The 25,292-nt window shown below is 48.3% G+C and overlaps 2 protein-coding genes across 5 annotated transcripts in view; one reads left to right on the plus strand and one right to left on the minus strand.

Moving 5' to 3' along the window:
• DHX32 (DEAH-box helicase 32 (putative)) overlaps positions 1–12,667 on the plus strand; it is a 38,606-nt gene extending 25,939 nt beyond the window's left edge. For all 4 annotated transcript variants that reach the window (XM_019742183.3, XM_019742186.3, XM_019742182.3 and 1 more), the window contains 8 exons: positions 468–713; positions 2,529–2,628; positions 2,712–2,870; positions 7,579–7,770; positions 8,379–8,528; positions 10,030–10,217; positions 11,083–11,264; positions 12,310–12,667. In XM_019742183.3, the coding sequence (XP_019597742.3) occupies positions 468–713; positions 2,529–2,628; positions 2,712–2,870; positions 7,579–7,770; positions 8,379–8,528; positions 10,030–10,217; positions 11,083–11,264; positions 12,310–12,481 (1,389 nt within the window). In that variant the 3' untranslated portion in view covers positions 12,482–12,667. The remainder of the gene's footprint in view (positions 1–467; positions 714–2,528; positions 2,629–2,711; positions 2,871–7,578; positions 7,771–8,378; positions 8,529–10,029; positions 10,218–11,082; positions 11,265–12,309) is intronic.
• BCCIP (BRCA2 and CDKN1A interacting protein) lies at positions 12,627–25,265 on the minus strand. Its single transcript, XM_019742190.3, has 7 exons — positions 24,872–25,265; positions 20,561–20,635; positions 19,816–19,896; positions 16,024–16,113; positions 15,109–15,296; positions 13,532–13,706; positions 12,627–13,079 (listed from the first exon to the last, which is right to left on the minus strand). Exons 1-7 carry the CDS (start codon positions 25,037–25,039, stop codon positions 12,909–12,911), a joined length of 948 nt encoding a protein of 315 aa, XP_019597749.2. The 5' UTR covers positions 25,040–25,265; the 3' UTR covers positions 12,627–12,908.
• Positions 25,266–25,292: the final 27 nt, after the last annotated feature.

Genomic DNA, 25,292 nt, shown 5'->3' on the forward strand with positions numbered 1-25,292 from the left:
TTGTAGAATGTGTTCGTACCTATGCTGTTACTAGAAATCTCGAGACTGCTTTATACTTTTTCATTCTGCCACCATTAAAGCACAGCGATGCCTCATCACTGGTGTGAGAATAACTTGTTTACCCCTCATCGTTAATGGATATGAGAAACTGCATCAAGCTAGAAAAACAGGCTAAATGCAGGAAAGCAAAGATAGTACATTTCACAGGAGGAAAACTATCCTGGACTAAAAGTGGCGAAATTGCTTATATATGATATTTAAGTTCCCCAAAGAAATGTTCTCATCCAGTTACCTCTTCTTTTCATATTTAATGATACACATAGACAACAACACAGGTATTTCTTTCCCTGTATACACTGTGCAGCTTTTGCCTGTAGTTTTATTTAATTTGGACTTTTCTTTTTTTAAGTGGTGACATTGTTTGTAATGTACTTTATTCTCATGGACGTTGTTTTTTTTAACTGTAGGATATTGAGAAGGCCTATGAAATTGTCTGTCAAGAAGGATCTAACTTAAACCCAGATCTTGGCGAGCTGGTGGTGGTTCCTTTGTATCCAAAAGAGAAATGTGCATTGTTCAAGCCAAATGATGAAACAGAACAAAGATGCCAAGTTCATCAGAGAAGAGTGGTGTTAACTACTAGCTCTGGAGAGTCTTTGATCTGGAGCAACACCGTCAAATTCGTTATTGATGTGGGCGTGGAAAGAAGGAAGGTAATTATTATCAAGTAGGTTAGATAGTCGGCTGATAATTGTCGAGAAGTAGATTCTTGGGTTCCTACCATTTTCTTGACCAGAAAGTCAGGATGAACTCTGTGATTGAGGGTTACTCTATGTATGTGCCTGTGTTCAAAGAATTACTGCAGCCAGTAACGAAGTCCTCATCACATGTCACTGCCTTTCATAAGCATGGTGCTCGTCTGGAAACAAATGGCGGTGCCAGAGGAAGAAGTTTTGAGGAAACACACACTATTGCAGCATAAAGGTGGCGGTTCTTGTAGTGCTTTTTCTTTAGCTAAGATACTAGCAAAGCAAATCTCCTAATCTTTTCTTATGGACGACTCAGTATTTTTGGTGCCCCTTTATCAAAATAATTAGCATCTTCCCTCAGGTAACCTACTAGAAATTAGTTGTAAGTACACTGACTTTAATTTTAACAGATTTTGGCTTTGTAATTGGCATGATAAAATTCCATCCTAAATTTTTGGGGCAGATGGGTGGTCCAGTTCGTCAGAGCTTGAGCTCTGGGAAACAGGGTTGCTGGTTCGATTCCCACGTGGGCCAATGAGCTGCGCCCTCCACAACTAGATTAAAGTTAACAAACTGCTGCTGAGCTGCCACTGAGCTCCCGAGCGGCCAGATGGCTCAGTTGGTTGCATGCTCTCATGCAGTTGGTTGGTGCATGCTCTCAACCACAAGGTTGCTGGTTTGATTAATACAAGGGATGGTGGGGCTGTGCCCCCTGCAACTAAGATTGAACATGGCACCTTGAGCTGAGCTGTCGCTGAGCTCCTGGATGGCTCAGTTGGTTGGAGCGTGTCCTCTCAACCACAAGGTTGCCAGTTCAACTCCCGGAAGGGATGGTGGGCTGCGCCCCCTGCAGCAATGGCAACTGGACCTGGAGCTGAGCTGCGCCCTCCACAGCTAAGATTGAAAGGACAACTTGACTTGGAGCTGGTGGGTCCTGGGAAAAACACACTGTTCCCCAATAAAGTCCTGTTTCCCCTTCCCCAATAATAATCTTTAAAAAAAAATTCCATCCCAAATTTAGGAAAAATGGAACTAGGCTATCTCAAACTCGCAAAGACACTGGAACTTAAGAAATCGTAGCATTTGATTGAACCTCTCCAAGTATTGATCCACTTACCTTTATTAGATGCTGTGTAGATTTTTATCCCTCCAGGAAACTATGGGTCTCCTAAATATCCTTGTCTTACTGTGACAGAGCAATTCCAACCATTAGGAAGGTTCCCTTGAAACCAGTTTGGGTTGATCTTATTGAATTAGTCCACCATTCAGAGAGCCAGGGTCATTGCTTACCCCGTTAAATTACCCATAAGAAACACCATGTCAGTGCCATATGCAGTTTTTGTGTTAGCTGGTACAACTGGAAAAGCTCAGTATATGTTGTAACGGGGAGACCACTGAGATCACAGTCAGCTTGAACAGAACGTTGAAGAAACACAGCACTGTCAGAGGATATTCCTTGTCTCCGTGGGCATATGAGTATCTCTCATCATTCACCAGTGTCATGCTCTGAGCAGTGACACCGCCAGTATTTCAGCACATGATACAGAGGTCCCATATTTACTGAAACTGCAATGAAAGCAGACAACCTTTAAATCCATTTATCAAGGCACTTGGAGTTTCCATCCTGAGGTGAGAGACAGTGGTACTGTACACAGAAAACGAGCCTGCAGCAGAGCGTTTCATGGGGTGCAGGGCTGCACAGGGCAGTCACTTCCGGTCCAGCGGGCCAGCTGCCTGGTGAGTGAGCTGATGCTAAAGATGCTGTCTTTCCATTGAAAGGTGTACAACCCTAGAATAAGAGCCACCTCCCTCATCCTGCAGCCCATCAGCCAGAGCCAAGCAGAGATCCGCAAGCAGATTCTCGGTTCATCTTCCTCAGGTAGCTACAGACAGACACTGACATACATTCCTGTGTGCAGGCCACACAGAGACATTAAAGCCACTTCCCTGCATCTCTTCTAGGAAAACTCTTCTGTCTATACTCCGAAGAATTTGCCTCCAAAGACATGCGGCCCCTGAAGGTGGCAGAGATGCAGGAAGCTAACCTCACCAGCATGGTGCTTTTCATGAAGAGGGTGGACATCGCGGGCTTGGGCCACTGCGACTTCATGAATAGACCAGGTAGCTTTGTGCGCGCGTCAGGGGGCGTGGGGCTGGGACTGAGCCGCTGGCCTCTGGCCCTTCCTAGTCCCGAAGCATATTCCCCATTAGAGATAAACATTCTCTAAAGTAAGTTTAGAAGACGTAGGGAATTCCTGTCCTGACACTGGAAAACTGTCTGCCACGGACACTGGCGCGGAGGGAGCCTGCGCCAGAGGCGTCGGGGACAGTGGTGTGTGGAAGGGGAGGCCGAAATGCACGGAGCAAAGGCAGAGCTTGGTGGGAACGTGTGGGGCCAGGGCCCTCCCTCATGAATCATCCTGTCCCGGGGAAAATCCACGAGCAGCTCCCGCCTCTGTGAGTGAGTTGATTCCCTGAGCAGCTTCTTGTTCAGTACAGCCGTGTGGCGGGCTAGTCATGAAGGGAGGAGAAAAGCAGCTTTGCAGTGGCAGAGATTTTCAAAAGCGAACCCCAAACTGCCTCAGTGCAGAGGAATTCCTGCTCAGTGGCCACTTACTCCATGAGGCCCAGAGCCGATAACTGGGGGACAGAGGGTTGTTAGGGTAACAATTTATTTTTCTCCTAACAAGACTCACGTAACTCTTTTCTGCTGTGCTTGGGGAAAATATAACTGGATTAACTAACTCATTGTTTTGGAAGGAAAAAAATCACGATGCTTGCAGCTGCTGCATTTAATTCAGTTTATAAATGAAATACACAAATTCAGCCGACCTGTTACCCTTTTCAGGAGCATGAACCATGAGAACATGAATTTGGCGTAAGTAGGCTGCAGGCTATTCATTGAATTTGCTTGATACCGATCTTTAAAAAAAACACACACCAGTTATTTACTTCTTCCCTGGTGCTGACGATTCACCTCCGTCGTGAGTGACTGTCACCGTTGATCTGGGTCAGGAAGCCCGGGACCCGCTGACTGTGGAAACAGGTGGTCTCAGAGGCCTTTCTCCCTGGACGGGGAGCTGTGCCAACAGCACTGGTTAGAACAGACGCTGCCGGAGAAAGGCCAGGGTCCAAATCCTCATTTTACAGCCGAGGAAACAGGCTGGCTGGCCCTGCCTGTGGCAAGTCCCTGACCTTTTTCTCATCTGTGACATGAGGGTACTGTCTGCCTTCTTGTTTCATGGGGTCAGTAAGAGGTTCAAATGAGGTTATTTATGCACAAGTGCTGTGTGTGCTGTGTAGGGGTAGGAGTTTGGCAAATGCCAGGTTTTGTGAGGATGTTCTTGTGAAACTGAAACTTCAAGAAGCCTTTCCTTCCTATTCTTTTCAAGCCAAACTTAATCCTATTCCCAAAAAGTCCCGAGACTTCTCAGTCTGTGCCATCAAACCGCGCCATCTCTTGATTCTTCAGTATTCCCCTGTGGACTCTACTTCAGTGTATTTAACGCTAGTCCCAGGCTAAAGCCAGTCGGGACTGGCAGCTTCACTGCTCCTTTCGCCCTCTCAAGCTATTACTTTCTTTCTCTGTGTATCTGTCTGCGTGCGTGTGTAATTAAGATCCGTCCCTGCCACGTAGCAAGTGCTACGTGTGTACGGCTGTACTTGTTCTTCCCCAGCCACCTCCGTCCCTACCTTTTCTAAGTGGATACACTGTCCCTGTTCTGTCATAGTGTATGTATTTCAGAATCCTTCTGCCTGTAAGTCAGACCAGCCAGGAATGAGGTCAAACCAGCATAAGCAAAGTGCATTATGAGAAGTAAATCGGGTGTCTCAGGAAATCCAAGACGAGAATGCGGCTGTGCCTGAGGAATACCTAAAACAGACTTGGCGGGCAGTGGCACTCGTGTGTGTCTCCTGCTTCTTCTCACTCCTGCTGAGCGCCTGAGGAGACGTCCCCATGAAGGGAGGGGAACAACCATGAGTCCAGCCATCTTACATCTAAATTCTTGGCGTACATTTTAAAAACACCGGACATTTGCCATGCGAGGCAGTTGGTTCTGGAAAAGACCCAGCAGACCCTTGGCCTGCTCGCCTGGCCTGCGCTCCTGCTCAGAACCAGCCCTGGGCCGGCCCCTTCCTCTGGGATGGGGACTTGGTTAGACATGAACGACCTTTGCTCTGATGCCATAGAAGGAAAACACAGATCCAGGCTTTAGCTTGGCATCTGGGGTTCCATGGAACAGGAAAGAAACACTATAGTAAGAGCTCTCCAGTTACTCTGAGTGACGGCACTGAGGGAGGTGTGAGCCATTCTACAGGGAGTACGGCTGCCGGCGGCCAGCAAGCTTAATAAAAATGAAGTTCTGTTCATACTGAAACTGCCTTCAGAATAAAGCAGTCTGACTTTGCACTGCTGTAAAGAAGAGGCCTCAGGTAACACACTGATGTTCCATTTGTTAGCAGTGTTTACCATGGAGCACACGGACACGGCACTGCCATAAAGCGCCCTCATCGAAACGCTCTGCTTTTCAGCCAAGACAAGGTTATGGGCCACGTTGGAGAGATGTCTTAAAGTGCGGAAGTAACATTGGCAAATTCTACTCAGTTATTTATTATCGTCCTTTCTAATACAATAAGCCCCAGGGACATCCTCCTTTTCTGGTGTTAGGACCGGGAACAGCACCAGGAAGCGTCTGTCAGTAATCCTCTGTAATCACCTCAACTCCAGGCATAAAAATGAGGAGGCGGTGCCCTCTGGGGACAGCTGGCTGACAAGGCATCTGCTGACAGGGACAACGCTAAAGACCCTGTAACTTACAAAGCAGCAGCTTTGCTGATTTCTAGAAGCTGGTTTCCAAACAGCTCCCGGAATGCCGAGAAGTTTGGGCTCCCCCCTCCTGCTCTGTCCGAGGTGCTGAGCACCTCTCCAACAGGTCGGCCCTTCATTTCCTGGCTCACTGACGGGACACGTGGGACTGTCACTCCATATAGCCCGTCCCTTTTCTTCTCAGGACTGTGACTTCTCAAGGTCTCATCTTTGCCCCCAGGGTCTCCAAGAATGAACAAGGAGTATTCCAGTGCTCCGTGCCAGCACCCAGGCCGGCCCAGGAGTCAGAACCCAGGGCCAGGAATCTCCTGGGAGGCCGTGCTCTTCTCAGTAGGAAACCTTGATGGGAGAAATAACAAGAGGGAAGCTGAACTTTCCTCGCAGCTGGGTTAGGTTAAAGCTGTCTCAGAGTCTTCAGCAGATGTCTGGGTTCTCGGCAGGTGTGCCGTGGGCTCTTACAGACCCCTGGGCCCCAACGCCTGCCGTTCCCAGGAACTGAGCTTTCCCTTGCAAGCCGTGTACCAAAGGTTGAGGCCGTGTGTTACTTGCTCTCTTCTCCAGCGACAGGACTGGAGGTGCAGCCGATGGCACTGCAGCGTGACTAACTTCTCAACCTGCAGCCGTGCTCCCCAGTGTTTCCATCGCGTGTTGCTAGGAATGGGGGGATTTAATCAAGCCTGGGCTGGTAACTGGCTTGCAAGTTGCACAGTTTGCCTGTAGAAATTTTGACAAATAGCTTAGTGGTCAAAGTGTGGACAGCAAATAAGTAAACTTTTACTATTTGTTACTTTGAACTCCCGGATGCAGTCAGGTTATTGCTCTGTAGGTCCCCCTGGTCTTCCTCGCCCATCCACCAAGCACATGTTGGACTTGAGACCAGTGAAAGCAATTCAGTAGCTCTCATAAATCCTTCAGTTTCTTGGGTAGAACAAGACAGCAGCTTTATACTATGTGATTTGCTTCTGTGTGGCCTTTATTGCAATACCACGTGGCAGACAGGTGAAAAACGATTCTTTTAATATAACCAGATTCAGCAAAGGCAAGGATGCCTTTCTTTGAGTAAGGGGATTGTCTTTTTGGGTGGAGATTAAACACACATAATAAACACCAAACCATTATCAATGTTATATAAACTTACAAGAGAGATAAAGGGATGGAGAAAATCAGCCTTTTGTCCTTATTTGCACTGGCAAGTAACTTTAAACATCTTTGTCTTTTTCTGTCACCTGCGTGAGTTCTGGGGCAGTTTCAATTGGTTCATTTTTTAAAATTTTATTTTCCTGCGTTTCATGCCTCATAGTTTTTTACTGGATGCTAGGCATTGCGCATTTTACCGTGTTGGTTATTACTGTCAACTCCTATACCTGTTGTTGGGCTTTGTGCCAAGGTGTAGTATGATCCTTCCAGGTCTGGACTTTAGGGTTTGTTCGGGGGACTGGAGCAGTGCCCGTCTGGGGGGAGTTAGCGTCTGTGTTTCCTGCCCAGGGCCCCATGAGTCAGTCTGGCTGGTGGAGACGGGCAGTGTCCTAGATCCTGTGTGAGCACCAGGCATGGACCCTCTACTCCTCTGGGTTTCTTTCTCTGGCCTGTGGCAGTTTCTGACATGTGCTCCGCTGACAAGTTGAGGGGCACTCGTGTAGGTCTCCCGAGTCCTCTCTGTACCGCTCTCTGCTCTCAGGGACTCCCACCTCCAAGCTCTGGCCACCTCCGACTCCCTGGACCTGCAACCCCATCTTCGTAACTCAGGGAGTCTGGCAGGCCCCCGCTGAGTTCCTCTCCCTGCACTACAGCCTGGACACTTTCAAGGCAGGAAGCGGGGCGACCACAGGGCTCCCCTCGGTAGTGGCCCCCGCTCAGGAATCAGTTCTCCCCTGCCTGGTGTTGTCTCCAGACTGCCGGTTCATATATTTTGTCCATTTCATGTGGGAGGGAAAATTCCGTACCTGTCACTCCGCCTTGGTTGTAGGAGGCTTTCTGATTACGGATTTTTTTCTGTCCTAGCACCGGAAAGTTTGATGCAGGCTTTGGAAGACTTAGATTATCTGGCAGCACTGGACAATGACGGAAATCTTTCTGAATTTGGAATCATCATGTCAGAGTTTCCTCTGGACCCACAACTCTCAAAGTCTATCTTAGCATCCTGTGAATTTGACTGTGTAGACGAAATGCTAACAATCGCTGCCATGGTAACAGGTACTCCTTAAGGACTGTTCTTTTGTACTGTGACTCTGTACCGAGTACAGATTAAATGAGATCCATTTAAAGTGATATTTTAATGGATCAAAAAAGTAGAAAATTATAAGAATTATCTTAATACGAAAACAAATCTAACTGAAAACTCAGTGAATTTCTTAATCTGACTTGTGAAAGCATACCAGGTTTGCTTTTGCTGAAGTGATCAGTGCAGATCAAGAAAAACAAGAAAACGTATCACTAAGACATGTTCTTCCCCAAAGGATTGTTCATTTCCTACACCTTCATTTCTCTTGGCTTGTTTTATTCTTTTACTGGAGAACAGAGCAGAGGCTGTGCTGCGTGAGAACCCCCTGCTCATCCTGTCCCTGTGCTGGGCTCTGAGCACCCAGTCCCCTGCTCCTGTGATACGAGTCGGGTAGCAAACAACAAAAACAAGGAGAAAAACGATACACCTCCTGCTAAGTTCCTTTGATTCCTAAGTAAACACGGACAGTGTATTATTCAGAGTAGACAGAAGGACTGTTCACAAACAGCAGTGACCCCCGACCCGCGCTGTGTATGGAATGTCTCCCTTTCCGCTGACCTTGTCACCTTTTGTCTTAAAGCTCCCAGTTGCTTTTCTCATCTGCCACGTGGAACTGAGGAGGCTGCCTTGACTTGCTGGAAGACATTTTTACATCCTGAAGGAGATCACTTTACCCTCATCAATATTTACAAGGCCTACCAAGACACAACTCTGAGTTCCACCAGCGAGCGTGAGTCAATGCTGATTCTCAGAAATTGCCACAAAGTCCACCTTTCCTTCCCCAAACAGAGCTGAGAGCGTACTGGTCAATACCCTTTCTCTAGCCCCGTTGTCAGTTCAGTGAATGGCGCTTGAGGCCCTACATTACACCGGTTCCAGCAGAGCCATGAGCGCAGTCCTGCTCCCAGAGCTGGGGCGGGGGGGCTGTTTTAGAACCCGCGTCAGCTCAGCCCCCCGTGAGTGAGCTGCGAGGGCCATGTTCCAGGGACACAGACCCACAGAGCACGGCTCCTACTCACTGCCATCGCCAGGTGCCCGCTGCGTCAGAGCTGGTGCTTTCCATGTCATGGCACAGTCACTGCCACGTGCAGAGAGAGTACGGAACATCCAAAACCAGACACCTGCAGCTCCAGATCAGCGTGAACAGGCTGGGGTGCTGAGGGAGGCGGGGAGCATGGGACTGGAGCTTGGCAGAGAGAGGCGGTCCAGCAGAGCAGAATGGCGGCTAGAAGCTGAGGCAGAAGTCCTGGGTACGCCTGAGCGTCCTCAGTGACAGGGGAACTGGAAACTCCTCCTGTGCTGGGTGCTGAAGACGGGACGGGCTCCCGGGCAGAGGCCAGTGCAGCAACCTTCCTACAGGCAGGGGTATCCTCACCTGTTTCCCAGCTTTTACCTCCCTTGCTCCAATAAATGATGGGGAAAATACATGAAGTGAAAAATAGGACAGCAGTTTGAATGGCCATAGAATCGTGTAGAGCAGGGAGTTTGCTTTTCAAAGCTGAGAAGAAAACCTCAGTGGAGCCAGAAAGCACGTGGGGATTTGGTGGCATCTTTGGAGAGCAAGCAGGATGGGTGCCAGCCAGTATGAGCTCCTGTTGCTCCAAACAGGCCGCCGAGGGTCTTCTGCCCACTGTGCCAGGCCATGCGCATTGCCAGGTCAAGGCAAAAGTCCGGTCCACCAGAAGTCATTACAGGTGGCAAGAAAGTAACTTCAGACTGAGCCAGGGACTGAATTTTAATATAAAATTTGCAGCTAAGGTAGCTTAACTATAACATTAATTCCCAAATCAACCTAGCAATAATCCTTTTCTTATAATATGTGAGATATTTCATGGATCAGAAGACTTTCTAATAAGCTTTCCCCCTCCTGGTTTGATTAAATGTGGCCATGTGCGTGCATGCTGTACACACACGAGTCTCCTCTGCCCCTGAGGTGACAGCCTTTTGGTCAGCGCCAGGAACGTGCTGTCTACAGTTCCGTGGGGGCGTGGACCCCACCCCCACCCCCCGGCAGTATAGGTCCTGCCAGCTGGCACACCTGCCTTCCTGGCAGTGCCATGACAGCCAGTCTCAGCCACCAGAGATCTTGGTCCTGGTCGCCTCCCCGCCACTCACTTCTGTGACGACCGTTTGAGGACAGGACAGAGGATGTAGATGGCACCTTCCTGGCCTGGACTCCCTCAGCGTGTGACAGATCTTCTCTAAAGAACCTTTTGTTCTTTCCTCCCCAGACTGTGTGGAGAAATGGTGTCACGATCACTTCCTCAACGGTTCTGCGCTCAGAATGGCAGATGTCATCCGAGCTGAACTGTTAGAAATTATCAAGCGGATCGAGCTTCCCTATGCAGAACCTGCTTTTGGCTCACAGGAAAACACTCTGAACATAAAGAAGGCGCTTCTGTCCGGTTACTTCATGCAGGTCAGAGTGGACAAGGCCCTCAGGGTGGTCGCCACAAGACTTCACATCGTCAGGACATTCTGTCAGGAATCTCTCAGGATGATTATTTTATTGATGTTAACTTGAAAACAAAACAAAAACCCCTTCTATGTTACTGAAGATTTAGTATCTGTCCGTCCCTTCAAGGGAATGGAGGGCTAAGCCAGAATACTTCTTCATTGCAAAGGGAAAGTTATTAAAACACTCTTTTTGGCTGAACAACAAATGCAGTCCCTTATCGCACCTGTTTGCGAATTAGCTCACATTTAACCAGTGACCTGATGCCAACGAATAAAGACAACGTCTCATTTCTTTCCCAGAGTGAAGGCCGACTAGCTCCTCTAACTGAAAGCACAGAAGTAGGTATGCTCTTCACATCACAGCAAAAGAAATACTGTGCTATTTCCACATAAACTCTAAAGCAGTCTTAATGGAGAAAAAAGACACTTGCATAGATGTCCTTACCTGTATGGAAGTTAGGGACCCACACACGGTTGTCGTGAGGATTAAATGAGCTAAAACATCAGTGTAAAGCACTTGACACCTGAGTACGTGGTCCACCCCGTGGCAGGGGACGTGCCAGCTTTATGTCATGACCAAACGTTACCCGATGTAGCTGCAGTGTTTTAGCACACAGCCCTGCCATTGCTCAAGTCAGTCATCATTGTCATTGCTGTCTCCAGGTTTTGGGTAAAACGTGTATGTCTTTGCTGTATCTGAAAACTGGAAACATGGTGGCCAATGTGTAGTTCTGACTGTTCTATATGAAACATTTTGGAATTTTTACACATTTTTGTGCACTGATCTCCATATTAACACACCTTTTTTTTAACACTCTGCCTCTTAGACTGCTCGGGACGTGGACGGCTCAGGTAACTACCTGATGCTGACGCATAAGCAGGTGGCTCAGCTGCACCCCCTGTCCGGTTACTCCATCACCAAGACGACGCCCGAGTGGGTCCTCTTCCACGAGTTCAGCATCTCCGACAATAACTACATCACGATCACCTCAGAAACCTCCCCCGAACTGTGCGTTTCCCGGACAAAAGGGGCTTCTTTTGAATTCATACTTGAGCAGAAAATGGGAAATTTGGTTTTTATTACCTTTGCAGTCATAGAAGTTTGTCCTGGTGGCAGTCTACATTTATGTTGGGAGTACCGACTAAAGGCAGGTCCATGGGCGGTCATCTGAGAACTGTCCGTCTCTGAGATCACAGCAGAAAGAGGGAGCACATTATAGAAACAAGCAAGCACGCTGCATCTCAGAGGAACAAAACGCCACAAACAGTGTTGGCAGGTGCAGACCTTGAGAAGGAATGAGCTTAGCCGTCTCTCACCACATGAGCCACTGACATGAGCTAGTGGGGAAGGGGGTAAGACGAGGCTGAAGACAGGCAGGTTCCAGAGGGGCGGGCTTCTGGGCCACACAGTTTGCAGTTTATCCTGAGTGCAGGACAAAGCAACTGGAGAGTTTTAAGCAAGGGTGGCATCTTCTCCACATACTTGGAAAGGTCACTGGCTGCTACGTGGAAGGGTTTGGAGGGGCAGTGGTGAGAACGGAGACTAGTCTCTCAAAGGCTATTGGAGATACTGGGTCCGTTTTGAAGATACTGCTGCTACTTAGGGTGATGTTCTGGGCAAGAACCAGGAGAAACTAATAGGTTTCCAGCTCCAGCAGCCAGATGTGGGGTGGCATTAGTTAGTAAGAGAAAGAGGCAAAGATACGCCCTGTTCCTCACCCAGAGTTGTCCCAAGAACCGCTCTGATACTTCACATACTGTGATGGGACTGAGGGGAAGTACACGTTCCCCACAGCTGTCCCAGGGTGGGCGTCACGTCTACCATGTGGCATAACACCAGAGAAGCCAGCTTATCCTAGACATGCAATGGGACTGGTTCCATAAAAACCGTAGAAAGTATGTACTCTACAAAGACAGACTAAGACACTCAGGAGGTCAAGGTAAATACCAGTTCTACAAGCAGATTCTCCAGGGCTGGGAATTGCGCAGACATAATATTGGGTATCTCACACCAATAAATAAATAATACTTATTTAAATTTTTGTTTTAAACAGATTTATGCAACTGGCACCACAATACTATTTCAGTAACCTGCCTCCTAGCGAAAGTAAGGAGATTCTTCAGCAAGTAATGGACCGCCTCTCCCCTATTTCACCGATGGAAACGGAACAGCAAGTGTGTGAGAAGTGCCCTGAAACTACTGAACCGCGGTGCACTCTGCAGTGACCCCTCAGAAGCTCTCACAGAGCATGTGCACTGCGCAGCCCCATCAGCCTGGCGCTGGGTCCCCTGGAGTGATGTGCAGACAACGCGTCGTGAAGGAGGAGACCGTACCCCACCCCACACAGGATGACTCTGAAAAATCGAACACTTTGTATGTTATTTAAAAATAAAAATAGACATTTTTAATGAGTTCTTTAAATTACTCCATGTTTTTCTTCTTATTGGGAAAGTTTTTAATTAACCATACATCATTTGACCAAATTTAAAAAAAAAAAAGGTATTTTGTAAACGTGTCACAGACACAGGCAACAGAACCCTACTTTTGTAGAGAACCTAAATCTAAATAAAGTCATGAGTTTTTCAGTAAATGTCCACTGAGTATTCTGGTAATTTTACAAAAACAAGCCCAGCACTGTCCACGGGAAATGGGCTAGACAGACAGATACTCTTTCAGCTTATCCATGATTTCACTCATCTTGTCACATGGAACTAACATCACAGTTCGCAAGGGCTTCATGGGCACATCATCGAAGGACCATCTGCCTCCCAGACACGTGTCGCTGTCCTCCTGCACCGAGTAGTTGAACTTGAGGACTGCCTTCTAAACCACAGATAACCACAAACATAAAATTCAGACAACCGAAAAGCAAAACTCAATGGACGACAAAGAAGTCTATGTTTGGCCTACGTTTACGTAAGAACGGCAGCTGAAGGACGCAAAAGGCAGAATAAAAAAGCTTGGATGGGACATTCGGGCAGAAGGTATACAAGGCACACTAACAGCGGGACCTACGGAGAGCACAGGTAGGAGTGTCCCAGCTGAGGGGAACAAGCATCCCGTTGGTATCCATGATGACCCACTCTACGCTGGTCTTCCCACCCTGTCCTGGCGGCTTCCTCAGCATGAAGCTTTGTATGAGGACAGGCAGGTTTGCATAACCAGGCCATCTTAAAACACCCATACGTATTTCCCCAAAATTGTCTACATGAGGTGCTAAGGTAAAAGATAGTCTTTTTTATGCCTTGGGATGGGATGGAACAGGACAGTCTTACCTCATAGAAAAATTCTTCCTCTGCGTTTGCAAACATTAACTCATCTTTCTTTTGGTTGCTCCATTTCCTTTTGGAATTGTTCTTTCCTGCTTCCACAAACGTCTTGCTAATCAGAAGGTAGAAGTAACACTTCCCACATGGCTTGTTAGTTTTGTGTGCCTCCGCTAGTTCTTTCCTGCAAGACACACACACAGAAGGTCTGCCTGCTGGGTCAGGTGAAAAAATCCATCAACAAACCAGAGCTCGGAAAACCAGTGAGGCTTCTTCAGGGGTTTCTGTTGTGACACAGGCTTAATAAGCAGACATTAGATCTGGACACTTCTTCTAAAGCGATGAGTTTTAGTCTATACCGTCAGTTGCACTTCGATTGCTTGTGACAGTGCTTTTTATAATAAACAGTATGACGAATCTCAGATCAGCTCTGAGTTGTGGATACACAGCAAGTAGCAGATGAGTCTCAAGCTCACTCAACATCACTGCTCTGCAGTAAAGTTAAAGATATGAAAGAATCTGGATTTTCTAAAACTACGAACATTTAACTGAAACACACAAAGGCACACAGCCATAACAATGCCATTAGAGCACATGACTGACTACTCGAGTCTCCAATCACTAGAGTCCCAGGCTAATTTCCAACATACTGAAGACGTGGCATGTCAAGGCACAGAAACCCTAAATTCTACAATAGTCAACGGGATACCAATGAAGCCTTAACTTTCTTCCCTTTCTGAAAATTGTAATCCTGTGTATCTGGCTAAACCAAAATGTGAAGAAACTCGGAACCCACTTCACCTTTCTTTAACAGGATCAGGTGAAAGCAGATCACCTTTTCTACGACCAAATAAACAAGAGCTCCAGCTGATCAGAAAAGGGACAAAGCAAAACAAAACCCACTATGGAACCAGGACAATGAGTAGCAACTGGGGGGGGGGGGGGGGAGAGAAAGAGTAAGACTACAGAACACCACGGCTGCGTCCCCACAAACCACTGAAAGGGCAACAATCCAAGCGCTGTGACCTGAGCAATCAGTCTGTAGAGCCCAGAGCACCTGTCTGCATTTTTACCCTCCTCTATGTCAAAGCCCAGGCAATACCAATTCTTAGGCTCTTCGCAAATTTAAAATATTTGTGTAAAGTTAAAACTGCATTTGCAAACAGAACAACCCCGAGAAGCCAGAAATGCAGTATCAGGACAATGGTTTCCTCAGTCATCCCAACGGAACTTAGAAATTTTACTGGTTTTGTTATTGTAATTATTCAGTATTTTATTCGTTTTACAGAAATCTACCTGCGAAGAGGGTGAAACACTTCATAGGAGTAAAAAGTCTATATGAAACGCACCTATTTTGAAACCATTTAAATCCTTAAGATTATTGACTATTCTCACAACAGTCTCAGCAATTAAAACTCTAAAAAGCCGATTATTAAGGAGGTACGCAAGTCACAGGCTATTCCTCCACTCTCACACTACATGGGGGCTTAAACCAGGGGTAGAACTCTTTCTGTATCAACATGTCCTATGTAAATCCCAATGTACTCGGAAAACACCCGGGGCCGCGGCCCTCTGCAGCCTCTCACTGGAGCTGCTGGTGCAGGGGCAGGGCAATCTGGGCAGGCACGTTGATGAACCGCTCGCTCAGCAGGAAGCCCACAGGCCGGCTCGTGTCGCGTAGCAGCTTGTCCAGCTGCTCAACCACGCGCTGCTCACAGTTCTTCTCACAGAAGCTCAGAATCAACTCTTTAATTTGTTCAGCACACTGGGTACCCTAGAAAGCAAAGAGAAGGCTTGCTTTTTATTACAGGCCCTCACTTACAGGAGAAAACCTGAAAGTGAGAGCTGTTACTTTTTGTCTTACAGGTCAGGGCAGTTTCCTGCCATGGCCTCTAAAATCTTAGGTCTCCCGTGCTGACTGCTTAACTATTTCTCCAAAGGACCCACGCCTGGGCATTTATCATCCCACGGTCAGTTGTAAGAGGGGCGTCCTACACGCATTCTCAGGCACACTGAAGAGCAATTGTAGTCCATCCCATAAAGACCGATGGGGGCACTGGAAAGTCCATTCTAGAATGAAAGTGTAGCCTGCGTCCCATTTGAGGAAGGTAGGCAGCTGGTTTTACTTTTTGTTAGAACTAGTCAATAAATAATAAAGAGACGGATGAAAACACAAGGAAATGTCAGTAAATGCCTTCAGCTTCGGGAACAGCAGACGCAGCACAAACTGCTCCCGTGTCAATTCCCATCAGAGCACCAGCTCCTGAAAAGCCAGATGATTCTCTGTACCTCGGGGAGTAAATGACTGACTGGGTACAGATTATTCAGAACATAACACAACGAAACAAAACACCTTCACACTGAAAGAAGGATTACAATACGATTCACAAGAGCACATGCCCTTCAAACATCCCTGTCTGCTGTAAGGGACACGTTCGTCATGCAGGAAAGGGGTTTGGGCCTAACCAGTAACCACTCAGATGCTACTCAGTGAAACCGACCTTTCTTTCAGTTAAGTTTAGAAGACTTATAAAGCCAAAAATCTCATCTTCATCCACATCGTCATCACTGTCTTCTGAAACTTCCGTTTGCTATTTTAAAAAGAAAAAAATTAAAATTTTATATTTGGTTGGAAAGAAACACCAAGTCTTGAAATCTAGGCCTCATTAATTTTTCACTTTTCAAACTCTAACGTTGTTTTACTATCATCACCTTAGAAAAGCATCATAAACTAACTACTATGTGGCCTTCTTCAGAGCACTTTCCCTCCCGTGATGCTGTTCCTCTTGTCATATTCTGGATGATCTCTTCCTGTTCTAAATCCGTTCACACTAGATTCTTAAGAGATTTTCTTTACTAGATTCTCAACACATGCAAAATCCAGAACAGATCAAACAAAGCGTTTTAACCTGTTTTCAGAACAGCGTGGCTGCAGCCAGCCCTCGTCTGCTTCTCCTAGGGCCACGCCACCCACCACGCCCCTACATTCATGCCTCCAGAGCTCGGGCCAGTCCTGGCCACTGGTGAGGGTGAACAACGCCTGAGCGCCACTGATTCCTACCACACGGGCAGGAGAAAAGAAAGAGGGCAAGGCAGGAAATGACGAACTGAGAGAACAGAACTAGAATGCAGTGCTCGACTCCAACTTGAACTTCCTGGCTCTACCGTGACAGCCCTTCGCCCGGGAGGCCTCCATGTGTCGTCCACACTTCCTTTCATGTGTTGCTGGTTTGTCTGTTCACTCCTCTCACTGCTCATCCCAACTCCGCGCGTGGAGCCTGGCACAGATGAAGTCCTCGGGGAGTATGTGCTGCTTAAATGAAAGGCGGCTGCTGCTTTTCCGCCAAGGACAGCAGGGATCCACAACTGTCCCATTCTGTCCTTGAACTTGTTCTGTGGGAAGGGACTTAGAAAGCTCTGCCACACCTTCCCACACTGGTTAAGTCAGGTAAGGTGACAGTGGCCCAGTGCTCAGGGAGAGAAGAGTGGAACCTGCCTCTGTTCCAGCCCAGGGCCTGCGGGAGGGGCCAGGGCACCCTGGAGAGGCCTGCGGGAGCACGTGGCTCCTGGATCTGAGCTGCTCCGAACAGCCATGAAGGGGGACCTCATGCATAGGGGTACCAGGCTTTAAAACACAACCTTCCTGCTGCACCTGGCTGTCAAAAACCACCAGTGTCTTCCCGTGGGAACAGGAAGGGCAGGTGGCTCAGGTAAAGGCCTCCAAGGCCTAGGGAACTAAAACTATGTGCCAAGAGGAGAGAAGTCTCAGCTCCACAAAACGAGGACACAAAAGTGGAAGATGAGAAGATAACTCATGGAGAGACGAACCGTTGCCGTGAGAGGACCAAGGGCATGTTTTCATATCAAGGAGGGGGAAGAAGTACAGAAAAAAGGAACATGACAACCAGCCTTGGTCCTCCAAGGTCCACATTAGGCGGTTCCGTTCACCTCGGACGACCCCCAGCTACTGTGGCAAAGGCTGTGCAGTCCCACAGACATAAGGGCGGCAGAAGAAAAAGGCACCCTCAGTGCCAAGCCCTAAGGTCACTTGGCTCACGAGCAGTTAGCACCCCCTGGAGCCCACTTACTGGTCCCTTCCGTGATGGGTCTCAACCAGCAGGGCAGCACCACCCGGGCTCTGCCCCTCCGTGGGTCTGTGGTCCCAATCACATCACTCTCATCCACAACCCTGCCTCCCCTCCTACTTGACCGTCTCCTGCCCCTTCCCATGCCACCCCTTGCCTCTCCTAAGCCTCCCTGGTCAACACAAGCAATGCCTCACAGCACACCGTGCCACTGAATCTCCAGATTCTCCCCAACCGTGCACCGCAGTTTGCAGCTCTCCCCACCCCAGAGGTGCTTCTCAGGAAAAGTCCAAATCCATCCCAGAGGTGCCAGCGAACACTCTGGGCTGTCCGTCTCCTACGAACAAGTCTCTTTGTCCCCGGGACACCTCAAGTGTCTGCGGAAGCCAAGGAGGCCGATACAGTAATCAGAGTTATTTGGTGATGGTCCAATTAAAGGCTGAGGCCCCCATTAAAGAATAAGCTCCTTTAAGCTCCTGCGGCGATCAGGCCTCAGCACACTAATCAGCTAGAGATCACTTAGTTTGATGAGAGCAGGGGGTCTGCTTCTGTCCCCTGTTCTAAGAAGAGAAAGCTCCAGAGGTGTTACTCCTCTGCTTTCCATTCAGTGCCAAGGTTACTGGTGTCAGTCGGGTCTGAAACGTGTCCACGGTCTTAGTAAGAGTCGCGGTGGTCGCCATCAGTTTCAGCACGTGTGTACTGGGACAGAAACCAGATTAGGCTGTTTACGAGGATAGGAGGTGGAGATTGTGAATACAAACGCTTTTGCAACAGTTTGGGCTTTGAAAACAGAAAGGCTGAAGGTAAGGGAGTTCGAGTGGAACGTGAGACTGAAGTGGAGCAGTGTGTCTGGTTTTTCACAATAAGCTGGACAACAGGTGCGTGGCCAGAAAGAAACAGCAGTGACAGCTCCACACATGTAGCACTTGCCCCAAGCCCCACTGTTCTAAGTACTTGACATCCAGCAGCTCCTTCCGTTCACCCCACCCTGCCAAGCAGGGACCAGCATCATGCATGTTTTCAGGGCGGAACCGGGACTAGAGTAAGGTCACTGGTAGACTGTACTTTCCACAGATGGCAGCAGCGGTGTCTCCCACGCAGCTTCTCTTCTGACAAAGTGACAGACACCCTCCCAGAGGCGGGTCTACGTGCCCTCCCCTGGGACCTGTGCAGACCTCCGTGTCTGCTCGTTGGGCCAGTGGTGGACATGACACTGCTTCCTAACTGCTGCGCATGTCTACCTAGTTCTCCTGAGCTGCTTGCTCCCAGGCCCCAACCCGTGCGCACAGGCCCACACTGGAGGAAACCACGGCCCTGGGCCACGGTCCCAGCTGGGCTCCCTAGGGACAGCCAGCAGTGACGTGCCAGTCCCGTGCGCGAGCCTTCTGGAAGCTCAGTCCTCCAGCAAACCTACGCCAGCCGACGCTCCCAGCTCAGGCGACACGAAGCAGTAAGTCGTCTTCACTGAGCTCCGTCCAAACTGCAGAGCCACGAGCCAAGAGGTGAATGTCGCTGCTCTAAGACGGCGTGGGGCAGTCTGTTAAGTGGCAGAAACCACAAGAGCCACCAGAGGAGTGCCCAGTCCTGCCCCTCCTCCTGCAACAGCTCCCTTCCCTGGCTTTGCAGGCCTCCACTCTTCTGCTTTTCCTCCTCCCTCTCCTGGTCACTCCTGAGTCGCCTTTGCAGGCTCGGCCACTTACCTTACTCACCCAAGTAATGTCGGTATAACCCGTGTCCGTCCCCGCCCCACCTGGGCAATTGCAACCGTTTCTGAGACTTCAGTTACATTGACCTGCTGAGAACGCCGAGGCTCCGATGCTTCTCCGCGTCTCATTGCCTGTGTCACAGGCAAATCACACGCACAAGCGCAAATCCAACTCACGCTCCCTCCTACACTGATCCTCCTCCGTGCCGCTCGAGCCAGCACTTGGGAGCATTTTCCCCTCAGACCCGGTCACTCCCACGCCCATCACCTTTCCTCTCCTAACTGTCTTCTGAACCAGCCCATTTCACTCCCCAGCCACCGCCACCACCTGCATGACTCCACTTCAATGACCAGGATCACTGCAGTGGCCTTCTGACCCGTGTCCCTTCCTCCAGTAACACTTCTTGCCAATTGAAGCTTCTGGCCTGCTTGCTATAAATCAGGAGGCACTTAGCAGGATAAAGAACTAATTTAATCAGAAGGAGCACAACAGCCCTGCTTACCTTAATCACACTCCCGATATGGTTCTGTTGAATTAAGAGATCTGTTAGTTCTGCAGTGTTCACGGGAGCCTTTAGGAAAAGCTGAGGAGAAAAAAAATATTTAAAATTAAAGTCAAAGCATGATTTATAATAAAACTTCTAATTTCCATGTTCAAATAAAAACGCAATTCCAATGATTTGCCCAGGAAGATTTGACCAGAGATGTAAACCCAAGAGGGAAGGAAGAGCCCAAGAGACTCAAAGCAGCTAAAGGCACTGAAATAGGAGAGGCAGTCAGTATAACACAGGCGGTGGGGGAGGGGGAGAAGAGAGAGGAAGAGGAGGGACACAAGCCAAAGAACTTGGTGACTAGGACACTGGAGGCTACGAAGGGTAGAGAACCAAAGCCACCTCCTATGGGGCAAAGGAAGTAGAAGCAGCAGAGGGTACAGTCTGTGATGCGGCTCTTATGTAAGAATCCCTCTACCCCACAAAGTTGGGGTGTGAATTAGAGAAAAACAGAATAGTGGCTCAAATAATCAGATAAAAGGGAGAGTATTTTAAGACACAGAATACTTAAAAACGTTAATCGGAGGAAAGGGTCTGGGAGCAGAGGTATAAACAGGGGCATTCGTTCTGGAAAAGAAAAAAAAAATCTTCCTTCTAGACAAGGTGGAGAGGACAGAAAGGATGAGACTGACCCAGCTAGTGTGGAATGGCCTGGATTTTCTTAGCAAATTTGTGTATAAAGAGTAAAAGACAATACCTGCTGCAGTAACTTCTTAATTCCGTCGTAATCGTTGTGTGAGATGGAATAAGCTTCAAATTCAACATTCACTTCCTGTAAACACACAAAACAGGTCATCATGCAGAACTTGCTAAGGTACGTTAGGCATTACTTCCCACTTCGCAGATTTTCCTTTTCCTCCAGCGCCATGCTTTTTGGCTCTTTATCTACAGAACATGCCAAAAAAAGGACAAGAAGATAAAGTTACCTAATGAATTACCTAGTCTACAAAAACAGGCAGACACTGCCAGTATTACATCTCGCACAGATTATAAAGCACCTTCTGACCATCTCCACATTTGACACAAAAGCCTGAGAAGAACTAAACACTCAGACTGACCTAGTTTCAATGTTGAGAGAGTGAGCTCTGGATAAGTCCCAGTAGCCATGAAGGGGAAATGACTGACCGGACTGCAGAGTAAGGGTGAGCAAAGATCAAAATCATCTCAAAAGTCCCTGCACTGCCTAGAGCCTGATTCAGCCCACGCATCGGAGGCTACACTTCATTCACTGGCAAATACGTCTTTACTAGGTACCATGTACCAGGCACTGTGCTCGGCACTCGAGATGAAAAGGTGAGCAAAGCAGGCGTGAATAATCCTGCCCCCATGGAGCTTATGGTTTAGGTGGAAATGTAGACATTAAGGAAATATTCAACTAAATATAAAGCTGCAACTATGTGAGTTATAAAACACAGGTGCATGTGTTATAACAGCTTGCGAAACAGGAGGTCAGATAGTAAAGGAAGCCTTCCCTTAGAGAAATGACATTTGAGCTGGGAACTGCAGACAAGAGTGCCTGGCATAGGGAATAGCGCGTACTAAGGCCCTGAGGTCAGAGGAAACACAGTTAGTACAGGAACTAAAAGGTGTGTGTAGCCAGGCTCCCTGATCTGTGTTGGCAAAACAACAACGACAGAATCTAAGAGGTGATGCCACCGAAATATCCCATAATAAATGAATGGATCACTTCTCTCCACTAACAAGAGCTGAGATGCTTTCAAGTGCTACACAAGATCAGCCCTTGAGGATCCTAAGTCAAACCTTGGTAAGTGACACCCCAAACTTGGGGCTCCGAGGAAAAAGTGTATTTACACACACTTCAAATTTCCCAGGCTCTGCAATCTGGGCCTTAGCTGAAGGAGGCCATAGAGGAAAACCAGACCTCCTTTTGCCTTGCCATCCTGATGTGCATTTTTTTAAGCGTTCCTTGGCTGTTAACTTGCCAAGGCCTGGATATCAAGGCCAGTTTACAGACTTCAAAACGTGGCTCTCTGGAGTAGGCTCAGCCAGATTAGTGACCAGCAAAACCCTGGCAGTTGGGTGGGGGTGTTCCAAACAGGATCAAACCAAAGCAAATAACAAACTGTCACAATTCATGTCTGGAATTACTCCTTAAAAAGAAATAAATTCTGAAATAAAGCTCTTCTACTGTTTTTTCCTTAACTAGACAGAAGCCGCAGACCTCTGTCTCAGGCCATCATGGCACTGCCATCGCAATACACACCAAATGGATTATCTGCCCAGCACCCCTTTCCCTTGGTATGGGCACCCCCATCCATACGGTTTCAGGGGAACAGTCATCTTTGTAAAACAGAGCCCTGCCACTCACCCCCAAGTGACTTAGTTTAGAATTAAGACTAAATGTGGCCTCTAGCCTGCTTGCTGTTTTGAAAACAATCGCAGAAGCTGTTGGTATTTTCTATTTTCTGCTATACAGAGTGGAAATAGAAAGAAAACCAAGTATCCTGAATGTAGCCGAGATGAAAACTGTGAAGGACTTCAGGTTTCTCTACAGCACTCGTCTCCGGGACCCAGTCCATGCCGGAGGCCCAGCTGCTCTCCTGCCCTTGGGAGTCTCCAAGATGCCCTGATACCCTAACCACAAATTCCCCTTTCTGCTGAAGGAGCCCCCAAGGGTTTCTACTCAGCACAAACAAAAGTCCTAACCACACGACCAAAGGAACCTTAGCTAAACATGCCTTGTCCAATTCTTCTCCTTGTCACTATCCCCGCCCGTTTCTTGGAGTTCTCTTTCTGTTGCTGCTCAGCCAGCTGTTTCAAAGCCAGTCACCCTGTCCTTGAAAATCAGGCTCTTTAGAGCTTTAAAAAAATATAAAAAACTGCACATTTCCTTCGTTAGTTGTATCTTGTCTCAAAACAGATCTGGGCAGATTTTGAATTTCAAAAACAATTCTCACAGATTTCTACATCAGGGAAATGAAATGTGGATGAGTGAACATCTCAGAAAATAAAAGCTTCCTTCAAATAAATAAAGGAATCAATATCTACTAACTGCCTGAGTATAGGGAACTGCCCTAAAAACCTTAACAATTTCTGCAGTCAAAAAAGGAATACATGTCAGTGGTAAACACTACAAAGAGTGCAGAGGTTAGAGAGTTAAAAGTCTTATTACGCACGCCCCCACTCTCCAGGTTACTGTCAATAGTACATTATCCTTTCAGTAAGTTTTCGATGCATACAATCAAATATATTTTATTTTTTCTTTCCCTCACACAGGATTCACTATACATCCTGTTTGCATTTAACCTGCTCTGTATCTTTGGTAGTAAAATGGTAATTACTAACCTCGTATAGTTGAAGTAAACATTAAATGAGTTAACGCAAAGTGCACAGAGCCCGGAACATCATGAATCACTATTACTAAAGTAGAATTACTGAGTCAGGGGATGTAGTCACTGTAAAATTTGATGGATATTGTCAAACTGCTCTCCAAAGAGATCACACAATTTACACTCCCACCAACAGTGTATGTAAGTGCCTCTTCTTACACTATCATCAGTGATAGTTATTACACAGATTTTTAACTCTTGGCAGTTTGACAGATTACCCATGTTAATGCAAAAAGCACTGATTTCTATAATTCAAAAATAACAACATAAACGGTTCAAGTTCTTTCAACTGGAAAATGGTGAGACCAAATTCAAGGTGAGGGGCTGCAGTCAGAGCTGCTGTGTAAGGGGAAGCTCCGTTCACTGGAGGATGTACCACAGGCCCAGGCCAGTGTTGGCCCTGCATCCATGCTCTCTGTATCCTCCTCCACATTCATTCTGACTCACGCTGATCTCTGACTTTAGTTCTCATCTCTCTTTCTTGGTTATTCTGATCCAGCCACACCGGCGGACTTGCTGTCCCTCAACCATGAAGATTTCGGATTTTCTTACACATGAAATGGGAAGTCACTGGTGCATTCTGTGCAGGGAGTGAGAACAGACACACATTTTTAAAAGCTCTCTCTGGCTGTGGATGGAGTACAGATTGTAGAGGAGTAAGAACGGAGAAAGGTGTGCGCGTTTAAAGCAACTACAGTATTGCAGGCAAGAGAGGACGGAGGTGTGCATTACGATGGCTGTAGCATCGATGATGAAAAACATCTGGATACCGAAAATGGAGGTAACAGGATTTCCTGACCAACTGGATATGGGATAAATACAAGGCATTAAATTGAACTTCCAGGTTACGGGTTGGAGCAACTGGTGAATTTGGGAACCATTTACAGAAATGGCAAAGGTGAGGAGCAAGGCCACACGTTACAAATTCTGCTTTGGAGGCAGGTGTTCAATCTGAGGCACCTGTTAGGCATTCAGTGGCTGTAAGGATCATTTAGTGCCATTTCCTCATTCAGTAACCATTACGTGCCGACAATGCGATGGCAGCAGCTATTCTGAAGGAACCCAGCTCTACGAGAACGTATCCGGGACCTGGTGAGACGGGCAGGGTCCGCTTACCCCACCCCACCCGCAGGCAGAAACAAGGCAGCTGGGTTGAGACCTGGACCGGGAAGGGAAAGCACTGCAGGATGAAGAGCGTTTGCAAAGGCTCTGGGAAGGAGGAAGCGGGTCTCAAGCCACGGAAAGGCGGCCGCCGCGAGCGAGGCAGGCGCCGCCAAGCAGGCGGAGGGGCTGCGGGGCGGGCAGAGGGCGTAGGTCCTGCAGGCCCGAGGCAGCCGGCCTGGCCTTGCGGCTCCCGCCGGAGAAGGAAAGCAAGTCCCGGGAAGAGCGGTGCTGGGTTCCCTCCGAGGGGCGACGCGTGGCAACGGGGCGACCTGGCTGGCGCAGCCCTTTTGGAAGTAAATTCTGTGGCCGCAGATGGAAGACACAGACGTGGAACTTGAGTAACAACCTCTGATCACCTCAAAATTCAGGTTACAGACCCTCAGGTACGGACCGGGAAGTCAGGACTCCAAGCAGCGCACACGTGCACACGCCTTGCGCGCTCAGAAAGCTGTTCCCCGGGTATAAACCACACGGGGGCTGCGTGCGCTTCTCACCTCGTCGACGACCTCGTCGTCCTCATCCTCGTCTTCGTCACTGTCTTCACCGTCTTCGTCCTCGTCCTCGACTTCATCTTCCGCTTCCTCCTCAGGGCGCGGGATGGAGGAGTCCAGCGGCCGCGAAGCTCCACTGCCCACGGCGCGCCGCTTGGGCCTGGACGCCATGTTTCTGGCCTCACTGCGCCTGCGCAACTTCCAGCCGCCGGCCCTTCCGGACTCACCCACACGGCCCGAGGGGGTTAGGGACCACACAGGGCCTCCGCGCTGAATCGGCGACAGCCCCAGTGCCCCTGCTGAATTCCACGACCGTGATCCTTCAGCGTCAAGTTCATCTGGGAGTCCTAGCTTGGCCTTTTCTTCCTCCCTCCATCTTTCCTTTCCTCCTCCAAGACGCCCCCTCCCCTTCTCTCTGTGTGGT

The sequence above is a fragment of the Rhinolophus sinicus genome, chromosome 15 (assembly GCF_057876585.1).
Source record: "Rhinolophus sinicus isolate RSI-liver-muscle chromosome 15, RSI-T2T, whole genome shotgun sequence".
In the NCBI taxonomy this organism is placed as follows: domain Eukaryota; kingdom Metazoa; phylum Chordata; class Mammalia; order Chiroptera; family Rhinolophidae; genus Rhinolophus; species Rhinolophus sinicus.

What these genes read in the sequence shown, in the direction of transcription:
- BCCIP (XM_019742190.3), bottom strand. Translation starts at nt 25,039, where the DNA reads ATGGCGTCCAGGCCCAAGCGGCGCGCCGTGGGCAGTGGAGCTTCGCGG. An exon ending in TAAACTTAACTGAAAGAAAG is followed by an intron (nt 15,297 to 16,023) that starts GTCGGTTTCACT and finishes TTTGCTTTCTAG; the next exon opens with GGTACCCAGTGTGCTGAACA. An exon ending in AGGAAGAATTTTTCTATGAG is followed by an intron (nt 13,080 to 13,531) that starts GTAAGACTGTCC and finishes TCTGTGGTTTAG; the next exon opens with AAGGCAGTCCTCAAGTTCAA.